This window comes from Solenopsis invicta, chromosome 14, assembly GCF_016802725.1.
Source record: "Solenopsis invicta isolate M01_SB chromosome 14, UNIL_Sinv_3.0, whole genome shotgun sequence".
Lineage (NCBI taxonomy): Eukaryota > Metazoa > Arthropoda > Insecta > Hymenoptera > Formicidae > Solenopsis > Solenopsis invicta.
This window is the reverse complement of record NC_052677.1, coordinates 3,840,177-3,856,751: the sequence shown is the minus strand read 5'-3', so window position 1 is coordinate 3,856,751 and position 16,575 is coordinate 3,840,177. Positions and strand designations below refer to the sequence as shown.

Here is a 16,575-nt window from a genome sequence, read left to right as displayed (position 1 = left end):
GTTTATAATTCTGTTTTTTAATCTTGTAACTTTTGGTCTACAGGTACTACATGACACAGGAATACATCACCTGCGGCTATTGCATATACTCGGCCAACTAGCTCTATTTATGTTCTTGCCAATTTGGATTGTATATGATTTGCGCAGTTTGTTGTATGAACCAATGTTGAGACCGTCCGTAGAGATAAGTTATTACGTGTTAGGACTATTATTTCTAGATGGAATACTTAATTGGTTTCAGAACATTATTGCATTTTCTGTGTTGTCTATCGTGACGCCTCTGACGTACGCAGTGGCGAGCGCCAGCAAACGCATATTTGTGATAGGAATAACATTACTTGTCCTTGGAAATCCGGTTACATGGCTTAACATATTTGGTATGACTATGGCCATATTAGGGGTATTGTGTTACAATAAAGCCAAATATGATCAAAGAATAGAGAAGCAGAATAAGACGATTCTTCCGAAATATTATAATGCTCAAAACGGTAATAGCAGTTCCTTTATGATAAACGGTTTCGCAGGTAGACATCAATCATTTGCAATCTAGTCTCGATATATAATTTCATATTGACAAGTTCATATAAGTTTTTTACGTTGAAGAAAAGTCCAATATTTATTTTCGTAAATGTAAATTAATTTTCATAAATAATTGTTACGTATTATTATAAATTATTACAACAGTTGGATATAATTGAATAGGAAGAAGTTCATATAATTAATTATTTTTCACGTTATATATATGCACATATGTCGCGCGCACTTACTCATATGTAAGTGTTGTATAAATATTTACCGTATGGTGAAGAAGACAAAAGTTCTTTTGTTTGAAATAGCATTTTTTTAAAATGAAATATCAATAATGTCTTAGAGGACATGTATATACTTAGATAGGTTAAAACGATATCTGACTTTGTCAATTTTTTAAGAATAAACGAAAAGCCATAGAAAAGTCGTGTTTATTCTATTATAAAGATCACACTTTTTTCTACGTCCACTTGTGAGCGTCATTTGTCCTCGTTTAATATTTGTTAAACAACAAGGACAAAATGGTTCTAAAAGCGTTAAATGGAATGCACCCTAAAAAATAATATAAAATAATGTCGATATTCCAATTCTTTTTGGAATAAATACTTTTCTATCTTTTTTTGTTTTTCCACAATAAATCAGCAAAGTTAGGCTAGGTTATGTGTATATGACTTTATTGTATATAAAATTATAATATTTTTTTATGTAAATTGGTTTTTATTTTATTTTTTCTAATCTCTTTATGTCTTATTTAGAAATTATTAAAATATTAAGTAAATATATCGAATAAAGACTCAGCTTCAATGACATATGTTGTCAGGGTCATGATCCTGAGTGACCTTCAGAAGATTTTAGCTGTCTGTTATTCGTTAAAAAGTTATTGTTAAAAGAAGTTATAAAAATTAAGTTCATAATTCGAATTTTACATAACATAAATGGCATATTATTTGTATATTTATACTATGGACATAAAGGATTTCCACTCTTCCTATAGAAAAGCAAAACCCGAAAGATATAACCTGACCTAATCTAACTTCCATCCCCAGCAAATTGAAATGGACAGAAATTGATTTGTGCTTAATTATTCTTCTTTGCGTGTCATGCTCTTGTTAGCACATAGACGATCTCTTCTACATATATCCGTAAATATATTAGACTTATTTTAACAACACCAAATAAACGGCTTATTAAAAGACCAGCAAACGAAAATGGATTTAAAAAATCAAAAATAAGTAAAAATAAATTCAAAAAAATCAAGAATTTGCATTCGGCAATGACCATATAAATCCATTTCTAAACAATTAATGAAAAAAAGTTATGCGACCCGTATAATCCATTTTAATCCATAAAACAGGATTGAAATAAAGTGATTTTTATTTTTTCAATGTAGTAGAAATTTCCGCAATCCATTTTAATGACGTAGGATTGAAGTAACTTATTGCTGTCTTTTAATCTAAAATATATTCAAATAAATTAAGATGGATTACAAATCTTTAATCCATTTCCGTTTACTGGGAGAAACTTTCATAAATAGAGTTACTCGGTGATTTGTCTTTGCCTTCCGGGAGGTGGCGATTGATTAAAAACCGATTTAGAGTTATTTAATTTGAGTTATTTAGGTATTTACTGTTCTAGGTAGATATGAACCTGGATCTTTGGCACAAACTCGTAATTCTTTTTCCACGTTGCTACAAACTGTGTATGGTCATTGCCAATTTCAAATTCTTGATTTTTTTAAATCCATTTAAATCCAATTAAAGTTTATGAATTCTTTGAATTTATTTTAGTCCATGGAAACCGTGGAATTGAAACTACGAGGTTCCTATACTGTTAATCCTAAAAAGATTTTGCGGATCACGCAACCCATTTTAATAACAGGATTAAAATAAATTAATTGCTCTTCTTTTAGCTCAAAAAAGGTTTGAAAGCTTTAAATCCATTTTTGTTTATAACACGGAAGTGTGTTTTATTCTTTTCAATTAAAAAAAATTTTGTCGGTCATAAATCTTTTAATTCGTGACACAGAATTGAAATGAAATAATTCTTATTCCAATAATGCACAAAGATTTTGTTGTGAACTATATAATGATAATTTACTAATATAAAATGATTTAATATTATAAAATTATTTAGTAAAAACATTTGATAGTTTACTAATGATATAAAATGATGGTTTTTTTTTAACATTAAACATTAAAACAATATTTTCAGTTACGATTCAATTTATATACATTTAATGATAATTTATTCAGCAATATTATTCAGCAATATCTAATGATTACGTCTCAGACGTTCTGGCACGATCCCGCCCATAATGCGCGCGGAGAATAAAAAATTAATTCCTATTGTAACATGTATCTGGTAAATAAAATGAATTTAAAATCAGGTTCTATTTTTTCTGCTTGAAAATTAGGTCAGTTTTAGGATTTTTTTAGAATTATAAGAAAAGAGGTAGAAATTCGAAACTTTGCATATTATTTATTACATTTTAAAATGTATAAAAATGTTTTTTGTAAATAACAATATAAAATGGTGGCCGCAACCATATCGGTCCGAGCAATTGTGTTTATTTACACGGCCCAATCTTGAACAGAATTCCGACTGTAAAAATTATATGATACAAATAAGTTGCAGAAAAATTTACTAAAAAATATTAAAGTAAAATATTGAAAATTTTCAAAATAGTGGCTTATCAAATTTTAAGTTCATTTTTGATCGTTTTTTTTTTCAAATTTAATGCTGTGCAAAAATACTAATTTTTTATATTCCATTCTTTATTGAGGTTTATCCTCCAATAAAAAAATATCTAATTATCGTACGATTTGGCCAGATTTAATCATTAATTGGATTGTTAGATATCTGGTTTAGATAAAAAAAATCATGATTTCGAGAAAAATGCGTTTAAAGTTAAACTGAATCAGGTAAAATTTGATATATACAGTTCTATGTTGTTTTCTATATGAAAAAAAGCATAAATTTTCACCACAAGTATTTGAATTGCCCAAATTTGACTTTACACGATCGCGTCACGTTAGTACATCGCTTTAATAGGCCATCTTAAATAATTCGAATACTGCAAAAGCATTTTACAAACATAATTTTTACACTTTAGAGATGTAAAAAATGTTTTTAAAAAATCAACTTTTTTATCAAAAGAAATAGAACTTGGTCTTAAATGGATAAAAATTTATTATCCATTTTAATTAATTTAAAAACTTTTTGAATTAAAGAATAGTTTATTTTAATTACGTTATTTCAATCCTATGTTATAGATTAAAATGGGTTGCGTGAAAACTTTTTTGGAAAGAATCGGATTTGCTTATTTCATTTTAATTCCATTTCACGAATTAACCCTTAATTTGTAATACCATGCTTACAGATCGCTATTGAAACTTTTCTTAATAATTTCCTTGACATCCACAAGAAACGCTCTAAACTCATAATATCTTTATATGCCATCTATTTCTACCAAATACTGCAATGGTCCCATTATATTCACTGAGAACGTATAATATAAAAAGGTTGAAAAATTGTAGTAGCCTCATAGTTTAGGATTTATTGTTTATGTTACTATTTCGCAATATTGGACATGTACGCATTTCTTCATCTACGTCTTATTTACACATTTTATTTCTTATTTACTATGGTTAGGTATGGTGTGATGTTATATTTTAATATTAGTATCATTTTTATGGTTCAACTTTCTTAGTTTTTTTAAGATTTTTAAAATTTTTGAATGGAAATAACGATTTTTTGAAAATTGATCTTTTTTGAACTTTAACCCACTTAGGGTTAATGTACTATTCTCTGTTTTGTACTAAAAATGTTTTTTTTTTTTAATATTTTAAATGATATATTACAATATGGAGGATTTCATTTAAAACGAGATTTAAAATCCCACAAAAGTATCCCTTAAAGAAAGCAATTTCTGTTATTTTCTTTAGGAGGCAGAAGGGGAAGATAAAAAACTGCTACTTTTATGAATTTTTTTAACAGAAGCTAAGGGTGATTAATTTAAAATTTTACACACATTTATACATATTTGTTTGTTATTCGGTAATTTTTACAAGTCGAAATAAGAATTATAATATTGTTCAATTACACAATTTCCGTAAAAAGAGAGGAGATAACGTTAATAGCAACCCCTCTAGGTGCCATATTTCAATTTCGGCGGAGTGATAATATTATGTAAGTAGTAATCTGCCAATTTGCAAAGCTTTTCTGACTCATAAAATTAAAGTTTACAGTTTAAAGATTAAAATGGATTACATGGACCGCATAACTTTTTTGAATTGAAAGAATAGGAATTGCGTAGTTTCAATTCTTATTAATGAATTAAAATGAATTGACGTGGTCCACGAAATCTTTTTTGGATTGACAGCATAGGAATCGCGTAGTTTCCTTTAGGAGTAAAGTAGATTCAAGAAATTCTTAAACTTTATTTGGATTGAAATGGTTTCAAAAAATCAAGAATTTGGATTCAGCAATGACCACACCAATCAATTTCCTCTTTCAATTCATTTCCATTTGCAAGGAACATATGTCACGATTAATGTCATTGTAGCTAGGTTCCTAATTTATTCGATATATTTACCAAATATGATAATACTTAAGTAATAAAATCTTCATATAAATATTAATAGTAAGTTTTTTGATATATCTTAATTAAGATATATATTAATTCTAATTTATATTCTAATATATAATATATAAAATATCCAAAAATATTTTAAAATGTTTACACAAGACATGAATTTTTGTATGTCTAAGACGGGCGGATTCCGATAGCACACCACCACTCACAGCGGCCGATGCCTAGAGTTTTTCCGTTGTTTGGGTTAGATAAGTCAAGATGATTGGTTGGTGAGCTATTGCACCGTGCGCTATCGGATCCCGTCCGTCTAAAACAGAAAGAGAAAAAGTTAAGTGATGTAAACATAATATACAATACGGTTTTATTTTAAATAGCATTTTGATATTTTTTCCCATAAGAAATACATGTTGTAAAAACTTTGTTCTATATAATTCTAATTATATCTTAAAACTGCCGTTTAAAACAATTCTTTTTAAAAACACTTTGTTTTCAATATATTTGATAATGTTTATATTTCATTGATGTGTACACACACATTTACACATATATACTTATATATATATACAGGGTGATTATTAATGAATGTCCTCACTTTTTACCATAGGAGCATGATTTATTTGACGGTTACGTATTTCTAACATATTATTATATTAGAAATTACAAATGCGTGCTTCTGTGGTAAAAAGTGGAGACTTCATTAATAATCTCCCTGTATACATATGCATGTATATGTATATATATTTTTTTTGTATAAATGTTGCAAAGAGATGTGATTTACAATTTTCAAATTTAATATAAAAACTATTGCCTTTTAGGAAATTACTCTAACGAAAATTTTACTTATAATATTTCGTAATATTTAACAAAAATTTTTTTATTTAAAACTTATAAAAATTTTTGCAAGAATATTGCAAATTTTTTTAAACTTTTTAAAGTTTTCTTCAGAAATTGTACAATAAGAAATATTGGAATGCATAAATCACATATATATAATGATTTAGAAAAGATATAGGCTTTTTCATATCTTTTCATATTTGCTCTGAAAGACGTTTTTTTTCTGTTAATTCTGTATATTAAGGCGATGCTGGACCGGTCTCTACACGTGCGTATTTTTGTGCACAGATAACTTTTAATTGGCTTAACAGATCGCAAAATCCTTTTACACAATTAAAGTAGTGACAAAAACACAGTTCGCTAGCTATAATTTAATACAAAAAACGAAAGTTGATTAAAAAATTATAATATAATTGTCGGTTTCTGCAGCAGACTCGTGACAACATGTGCTCATATAAAAATTGTAGACATTGTATGTATAAAATAAGTAGCTAGCGAATTGTGAATTAAATCAAAGAATAATACGGCGCTTGCAGAATGATCCTAGAAGCTCTAGTATAAAAGATATAAGTGTATGAAAATTGTTTATGTAATTTTATCGTGATGTTGGTGCGAAGAGCATTAGTTTAGTTGCTCGATATTCCGACGGAGGCGCTGTAATCGAATTTGCAGCGAAGCGTATCGCTGGATCATTACAACGACCTAATTTATCGACCTTACTCAGGCTCGTAAAACTTTTTTAGTGCCCTGAGAAAAATTTTTGCATCTAGCGTAACAATGCCGTTGATCGTAAAATCATAATAAAAATATATAACGGCTATAAAGTCTGTATTAGATTACGCATTAGATATAGAGAATTGCGAGTTGAAAATTAGAATCCAACCAGTCAAAACAAAACGCAAAATTCAAATTATCTGACTGGTCAAATTCTAATTTTCAACTTGCAATTCTCAATAATTTGATGCAACCTTTAAATTCTTTTTAAGAGAAATATTCAAATTGATATTCACTTAGATTATAAAATGTATCATAATAAAAGCAATCACATTTTATAATCTATGTGAATGCTTTGAAATTTGTTTACACACACGCACGCACGCACGCACGCACGCACGCACGCACGCACGCACGCACGCACGCACACACGCACGCACGCACGCATGCACGCACGCACGCACGCAAACACACACAGACACACACACATGTATGTATATATAAATGCTTGAAATCATGTTTTGTTGCCAGAAAACGTTGAAAATATAATACTAAAAGAAAATAATACTATAAGAAAATATAATACTATAAGAAAATAAATCGTTCTTTTGTAGATAGACTTTCGAAAAAATGTTATTTTAGTATACTTTTATGAATTATACGTTATTATACAAATTAGGAATACAATATTAGGAAATTTAAAAATCCTCTTCTACTATCAATTCAATTAAAATTTCTCAAGAACACAAAAAATAGATTTGCCATAAAAATTTACAATGAGTGTTTTAAAAACATTAACAAAAGTTTAATAATTTTTACATATGTTTTTACATATATCTTGTGTCCAATTTTAAGTTAATTTTATTGTAGAAGAGCATTTTTGAATTTCTGGTTTTCTTTTAATACATTTTACCAAAAAAAATTTTTTGACCCGAGGAATCGAACCTGGAACCTTCAGCATAGTAGTCAAGAATCATGACCGTCCAACCACAAAGGTCAATTTACGATTCTTCTTCCGTAATGGTACTACAGCTGCTAAAAGTATTTGATCTTTTTCTCAAAAATGCTTGAACAACGGGTTCTATCGCAGTAAATGTATGAATGAATATTACAATCATATCAAATTTTATAAAATCAATGACTGGAAACCGAGTTCCTCTCGTTAACGCAATACTGAAAAATTTTCGTCGCATGGTCGGCAAATCGAGATCGGAAATTACGTATCTACAGCTGTAACGAGAGAAAAGCAGACAGCTCGAAACGTTAGAGGATAGTTGGAGAGAGAAAGGGAACGCTTGAGAGAGAAGGAAACAGAAGAGTCTTCTCCGACTCAACGGCGCGCCGTTGCTTGTACGATCACGTCGTATGCTTTCTCTCTTAATCCAGCGTCAAGCGAGAAAGATGCGTGGGGAGCTCTTCTGTCTCCTTCTTTCTCAAGCGGTTTCTCTCTTTCTCGACTATCCTCTTCTGTCTCGAGTGTTCTCGCTTTCTCTGCAGTGTTGCCGGCTTGTCCTGTAATGAGGACAAGCCGGCAACACTGCATAGCTTAGTGAAACGATTTCAGATTTTCGTCTTGCGGAACCGAGTTGCGACGCGCGCGCGACGTATTACTATTCTATGTTTCTCACTTATATACATATATATATATATATATATATATATATATACATACACACACACACACATGAATAATTGTACGTATATTGAACATACGTTCAATTTATATGTATATATATATATATTTTTTTTTTCCCAATCTCGATTTTCCGACCATGCGACGAAAATTTTTCAGTATTGCGTTAACGAAAGAAACTCTGTCTTTAGTCACCGATTTTATGAAATTTGATATAATTGTAATATTTATTCATACATTTACTGTGATAGAACTCGTTCAAGCATTTTGAGAAAAAGATCAACACTTTTAGCAGCTATAGTACTATTATGGAAGAAAAATTCTAAATTGACCTTTGTAGTTGGACGGTCATGATTCTTGATTACTATGCTGAAGGTTCCAGGTTCAATTCTTCGAGACAAAATTTTTTTTTGCAAAATGTAGTATTGAAAAAACCAGAAATTCAAAAATGTTCTTCTACAATTAAATTAACTTAAAATTGGACACACAGTTAAAAAATTTAACACTTTTTCTGACGTTCTTAAAACACTCATTGAAAATTTTCATGGCAAATATATCATTTGTTTTATGTTAATATCATTTGTGTTCTTGAGAAATTTTAATTTAATTGATAATACAAAAGCATTTCTAAACTTCCTAATATTTTGGTATAATAACGTACTTAGCATAAAATATTTAAAAATGATTTACAAATTATATATGTTACTGTAAAAGCCCGAATTACGGTAAATCCTAAGATTTTCCAGTAAAACCTAAGATTTACCAACACTTAATGGTAAAAGTCCGAACAGTTCTGTAATCATCGTTCATTTCGAACTTTTACCACCATTCACTTGGTAAATCTTAGGATTTATCTCAAAGGCACGGTAAATGTTGAAAAAGACATGTCATAACGTGTTCGGCGCAAATTTTATTTGTGTTATTTTTTACTATTCAAGAAGTATTTTAAAGGTGTTTTCAAATGACTAGTTACTAAAAATTAATAAATAAAAATACCAAATGAAAATAATTTAAAATAGGTAGGGATTTGACTACTTAGTAATATAAATGATTAATAATTACTCTCATATGATACATAAAAATGTGTAAAGTTTTGACTGATAGTTAAATGAAATAAATGCTAGACAAATATATATTTGTATAGCATAATTTATTATACATTTAATTTCTAATTAAAATCTTTAAAATATTTTATAAATAATCATCTAAATAATTTATATTTTATTTATTTTAATCTCTATATCTGTGTCGCGCTTTCCTGCTTCCTTTCCTTTTAAAAAATATCCTTTTCAAAAATGTAAATTCGTGTAGCATCGTAAAATAAAATAGTAATTTGTTTAACGAAGTAGAGCTTTCTAGCTATGCTTTTTTCAGAATTTCATTATCATCATTTTTTACAAAGTTTTACACTTGAAATATTTGTCTATTTTTCGGAATCAGAATAATGTTTGATCAATTTTGTTGTTATGAAATATATAATGATAATTATCTTATTTGCTATTTAATTTTTAATAATAATAATTTGTTTATTTAGGTAGTGGTATATTACTTTTTTAATATTATATGCTATTTGGAATATATATATATATATATATATATATATATATATATATATATATTTGTTATAGGATAATATTGGATATTGGATAATTGTTAGTCGGTCTTATTAATTTTGGTTATTGTCATACATATATAAGGTATATGATTCGTTATTCATTGAATTAATTATCAATTTGTAGTTTTATTGTACTTTTCTGTCAGTTCTGAGTCTTGGTTGTACGTTAATTCAATTTATATCTTGTCGCTACTACTGTCAATTCTACCATGACTACCACAAGTCTTTTTGAAGCTATTTTTCGTAATTTACTTTCCAATTGCCTGTATCTCGTTTTTCTTTCTAGTACTAGTGCTAATAAAGCTTGCGTCAAAATCTATATGACTTGGGAACACGTATCACTGAGAAAACTTGCTGTCTATTTTAGACTTTTTGACATTCATTGGTCAAAAAATTAGAATTGAACATTAACTTAATTTTCTAGAATTATATAGTTCTTGGTAACTCGACTATTGTTTTCTCTTCTCGAATTAGTAGCAATGGTACTGGAATTAAAGTTTGTATGTCTTGGGAACACAACTGGCTGAGAAATCTGACTGTCTGTTTTTAAAAGGTGCCAAAATTTATATGTGGTGTAAAGCTGATTTAAATGATTCTGTAGCTTGAGGTCACACCACTAGTGTTTTTATTCTAGATTCAGTGGTAATAAAGCTTACTAAAAATTCTGTATGTGTTGGGAACACGGGTTGTTGAGAAAATTGATTGTCTATTTTAGACATGTGACACTCGTCGATCACTAAATTGAAATTTTAATGTTATGGCATATTTCTCAGCTATTAGCATTCCCAACGTGTACAGACTTTTATTCTGGCATAATTACCACTAAGACTAGAAAAGAAAACGATAGTCAAGCTGATACAAAGCGTATTATTATTAAAAAATTAATAAAACATTGAAATTTCAATTTAGTGATTGATGAGTATCACATGGCTAAAATAGACATTCAATTTTGTCAATAACCCGTGTTTCCAACACATACAGAATTTTAAATAAGCTTTATTACCACTAAATGTAGAATAAAAACACTAGTGAAGTGACCACAAGCTATAGAATCATTTAAATCAGCTTTACACCACATACAAATTTTGTCACCGGATGTCAAAGGTGTCAAAAACAAATAGATTTCTCAGTCAGTTGTGTTCCCAAAACATACAAACTTTAATTTCAGTACCATTGCTACTAATTCGAGAAGAGAAAACGATAGTCAAGTTACCAAGAACTATATAATTCTAGAAAATTATAAACAAAACAAATATATATATAATCCAAATAGCATATAATATTAAAAAAATAATATACCAATACCTAAATAAACAAATTATTATTATTAAAAATTAAATAGCAAATAAGATAATTATCATTATACACTTCATAACAACAAAATTGATCAAACATTATTCTGATTCCGAAAAATAGACAAATATTTCAAGTGTAAAACTTTGTAAAAAATGATGATAATGAAATTCTGAAAAAAGCATTTTATAGCTAGAAAGCTCTACTTCGTTAAACAAATTACTATTTTATTTTATGATGCTACACGGATTTTTTGATTAATATTCATGCAGTAATTGGTTTTTTTATAATCTGAACATGATAAGATGTGTTTTCCCATATATAATGAGTTTTCACTTCCCACAAAGCTTATCGTAACAGACTTTAGAGCTGAATAACTCATGAAACAAAGCTCCAATGGCGAATAGATAAATTAAAAGTTATTTGTAGTGGCGGGTTCTTGCTGATAAACCTGTTGTTTCTTTCCTGATCTTTCTGGTTTAAAATTTCACTTTTTTGACTGGGAACGATAACTTTCATATATAAATAATTCTGAACATTGTCGTGATTCTAACGCTCTGTGTGCTTACCTGTGAGGAAATTTTTGTACATTACTAAGTTTCTAATCATAAAATGTTGAATTGGCTACCTTTCTTTTATTACTAAAGCTCTTAATTAAAATTTTAACCCATATAATGTCCCAAAAATAAAAAGTTCTGTAAAATGTAAAGTATAAATGAGAGTGAAGACTCCGTGAATTGTAATGTTTAATGAATGGAGGCAATTTTAGCGTACATAATATTTATGTTTAAAAAAAATATTTATCTTTAAAAAAATATTTATCTTGAAAAATATGTTTAAAAAATTTAAACGTAAATACATTAAAATGTAAATTTTATTTTAGTTTTCAGAGGGTTCAGAACATAATAATGTAAAGTACACACAAGTATATATGTATATTGATACACATATATAGTGATTATAATAAAACGTAATAATATTTATTATTATTTTCACATTTTACATATGAAAGGACGAAAGATGGTCTACAGGACAAGAGTTATTAATGAACAATACTAATAAATATTATTACATTGCGTTATGAATACTATAAATATTAAATTATTATTATAGTTTAAAATTTTTTTTATTTTAGTATTAAAAATGTAATGAAATTATAAATTATATTAAAAATATAAATGTTTCATGGCACACCATTTTCTTTTTCTATAGCATAAAACAATAATATATTCCGAGGCTATTATAATATTGAAAAACTAAAATTATTAACTATTGAATTAAAATTATGTTTTCGACATAAAAGTAATTCCATATTTTTATTATGATTTGTCATATAATTTTAATTAATTAATAAAATTCATGATTTTTATTAAATTATTTAAAAAATTTTTTTATAATATAGAAATTGTTTATATGCTATTGAAAGATTAAATGATTTGCTATAATGTTTAATTTATAATATAACATGTAAATTTGTATATTTTTCTGCAAACTTATATATACACATATATAACATGTATCCGACATCGAAAAGAATTCTGGAGCGCTCGGTCCATCGACATTATCGCGCGCGAGCGAGCGGAGGGAGTGAGAGGGAAAGACTAGCTCTAGTGCATGATCTTCGAAACGAGCCGAGGCGTGACACGGCGCGCGCGACGATTCGGTCAGCGCGACATGTTTCGTGGCCAGGCGAGCGCGCGGTCGCGGGAGAAACGCGCGCACGCACATGTCTCGGTATCACTGCGGAGATCGGAGAGAGGGAAGGAAAGTGATGGGGCGCAAAATTACGGTGAAGTTATAGTTGACATAAACATTTTAGTGTGTGTTTAAATGTCGTCAACCTAACACTAACCTGTCCCTGTCCAAAAGAGGATATAATGCAGAGGTGTAGGATACCTATAATGACAATATAATGTCGAAAGGTTTCTGTCATCACAGACTGTTTACAGTGGTAAGCTGTACTTTTATTAATCATTTACTGTCAGAGGCGTTTATCGTGAGCTGACTATCAACTCTTTCCAGGTACACATGTGTACCAGGTACACATATATACCATCTTGAAAGGTTAATTAATTATCAGAGGCGTTTATCGTGTGCTGACTATTATTAATTAAATATCAGAGGCGTTTATCGTGGGCTGATTATTTTTAATTAATTATCAGAGGCGTTTATCGTGTGCTGACTATTATTAATTAAATATCAGAGGCGTTTACCGTGGGCTGATTATTTTTAATTAATTATCAGAGGCGTTTATCGTGTGCTGACTATTATTAATTAAATATCAGAGGCGTTTACCGTGGGCTGATTATTTTTAATTAATTATCAGAGGCGTTTACCGTGGGCTGACTATTATTAATGAAATATCAGAGGCGTTTGCCGTGTGCTGACTATTATTAATTAGATATCAGAGGCGTTTATCGTGGGCTGACTATTTTAAGTTTGTATTTGCCTATCTTATAGGCAAACATAAGCAAACGAGAATAGAGAAACTATGAAAAATTTTTGCGTTTCATAAAAATGGGCGATGGGAATGAAGGATTCATTCCATATTGCCTACAAAATATTGCCATATTCATGTTTGACATGAAAATATAATTTTAGTATTATGTATTATATACATCATTTTCTAATGAAATGGCAATAAATGTGCTAAACATTTAGTCTGACTAACGTCAATCTCTTTTTGTTACATGCAGCGAAAAGAGATAGCGTAGTGTCAAAGTGCAATGTATATTGCCAACACATTACGTCCTTATTCAACAGCAGAAACCCAACAGGTCGGACAAAAAATGTTTCGCATAAACTCATCCGCCTACAAAACGGCCCGAGCGTGCCTGTCGAAATATACGGTACTGAGTTGGGCAGTTTCGTTTGTTGAAAAGACAAGGATGAGTGCAGAACTCAAATGATAATGGATCTAAAAATATCGATATTATCGACATTTTTAGTTCCACTTAGTAGATGGCGCAGGACCGTCGGAGTTCGGCCGTCACTCCAGCATCGCCTTAAATGCTATACTAGCACAAATATCTGTATATAATAGATCATATCTAAATATCTTTATTTGAGTACTTTAAACATTATATTGATTGGAAAAAAAAATGTACTTATGAGATCGAACGAGTTATGTGCAAGACCATTGATAAATGTATACAGCAATATTTTATTTCTTGTAATTAAAAAGACACATTGAATAAAATAAATGCAGCATTATGTTTCTTATTTATATTTTAGTGATGATAATAAAATGGTATTTTGCAGATTATAAGTTATTTTTTGAAAATCAAGTGTAGAGTCCCTAAAATTGAACTCTGAATAAAAGTAAATACAGTGCTTTGACAGTACAATATATAAAATATTATACTAGCATAAGTACCTGCATCTAATAGTTTATATTGGTCTAAATATCTTTATTTGAGTATTTTAAACATTATGTCGATTTGAAAAAAAATCTGAAAAATACTTATTCAGATTTCTTTTAAATTATTTTCTCAGTATTTCTAAAAAGAATTTTATTCGTATAAAGCATTTTCTAAAAAAATTATAAAAATTGTATAAAAGTTTTATATAGAAATTATAAAAAAGTATATGAAGAATATTGACACAAAGTTTTATTTGTAAAATTGTAAATAAACTTTGTTTAGTTTCCTAATTCTGAAGATAAACCTTCTGATAAGATGTAATTTATACAAATCAAAATTATTATTTTTAGCTAATTACTGATTTAATTAGAATTACTACTTACAATTAGTCTAACTAAATTCCTCAAAATCACTTTCAAGTCTGAAAGTCTGTGCAGTCCATTTCTAACGCTGAAAAGTATCTCAAAGTATTATGTATTAAAATATACAGTATGCGTCTAAATAAAAAAACGACATACATGCGCGGTTAGCAAATCATAAATTCTTTTAATATCAAACATTTTCACAATTAACGAAAAAACTACAACGGTCGGTACAAGTATTTTTAAAGGACGGATACTTTCACTATGCAACAGATAAAGATATGATAAACCCAATAAACAAAATAGCTGTTGAAGCAATGTCGCATTTTTATGACGCATATTGTAACATTATTCAACTAAACAAATCACTTTTTCTCACCAGTGCCATAATATATATCTCAAAGATTTTTTTGTGCTAAATACAATGCCGTTGTCAGACTTTGGGTCATTTTTTATATTAATTTACTTAAAATCTCGATATGCTACACACAAATAGATAAAAATTGTTGATATTTTTGTTGATTTTGAATATTGTTCGTCAAATCTATAATATAGATTGTACAGAAAATCTAAAAGCATGAGAAATTTTTTGGAGTATGTACTGCGGTACTTGGAAGAGATTGTAGATGTTGAAAATGTAAATGTTACAAATGTAGACTTGTATATTTATTACATTATGTATCTTCTAAATGATTGCAGCTTCCGTTTAAACGCAGGTTTATATATACGAGCTGAATATTATACGGACTACGCTTGACACTATTTCGATTTTATTTATACTTTTTAAATTATTAGCTCATTACAAAACAATTTGGATACATCTTTAAGTACGTCAAGATAAAGATTTGCGTTCACAGGTTACGTATGAAGAAAGAATGTAATGCGAATGGAATTGTATGTAGAAGATGATGTAGCGGAAAAAGTCAATCTATATATTTATTTTTATAAATAAAAATACACATGTGTACAAAAATATATTGGAAACATTTATTCACCAACCAGCGCTCGTATATAAAATTACCGCCACATTCCGAGAATACAACTTTAGTCTATAGTAATAACAATATTCACGTTTATTTTTTTATTGATTTCTAAAATGTACTTATATAAGCAGGTTGGCAAAATTCCATATTTTTTATATACAATTCATGCAAGTGGTAAAAATTATTTTATTTTCTGAAAAACATCGGCAAAAACTGCTCTCTTCTAATAACAAAATAAATAGAATAAATAGATTACATAAAATAAATAGAAAATAATGAGAGAATTTTGTCAATTGAAATTTGAAAGTGGCTTCAGTTTAAATTTTATCTAAAATAAAATCTGTAATAAATTTGAAATTAGCAAATAAATTATTTTTTTATTACAAGATATGGAATAAAATAAATGCAAAATAGATCTATATAGATAACATTTTTTAAATTCTGTTACTATTATGTTTCTCTTAAACTAAAAATTAATATAAAATTTAATAATATTTACAAGTAAAAATTTTAATTAATAATTATTCAAAAATTTAGTAAAAAAGATATTTACAAATTAAAATAAATGATGTTGAAGCTAGCAGCGGATTCGCAGCAGCAGATTCGTCAAAGCAGGGATTCTCATTCAAAATAAAATACATAAGAAACTTTGACATA

At 28.4% G+C, this 16,575-nt stretch overlaps 1 protein-coding gene and 1 long non-coding RNA gene across 2 annotated transcripts in view; both read left to right on the top strand.

The window, feature by feature from the left end:
• The window catches only part of LOC113005675 (solute carrier family 35 member E1 homolog), a 47,741-nt gene extending 42,246 nt beyond the window's left edge, over positions 1-5,495 (top strand). The window contains exon 3 of the mRNA XM_039457028.1: positions 44-5,495. Coding sequence (XP_039312962.1) covers positions 44-550 — 507 coding nt within the window. The 3' untranslated portion in view covers positions 551-5,495. The remainder of the gene's footprint in view (positions 1-43) is intronic.
• A 7,563-nt stretch (positions 5,496-13,058) lies between these two features.
• LOC120359521 lies at positions 13,059-15,908 on the top strand. Its single transcript, XR_005576279.1, has 2 exons — positions 13,059-13,162; positions 13,908-15,908. It is a non-coding gene; the product is annotated as an uncharacterized LOC120359521 (long non-coding RNA).
• The last annotated feature ends 667 nt before the right edge of the window (positions 15,909-16,575 follow it).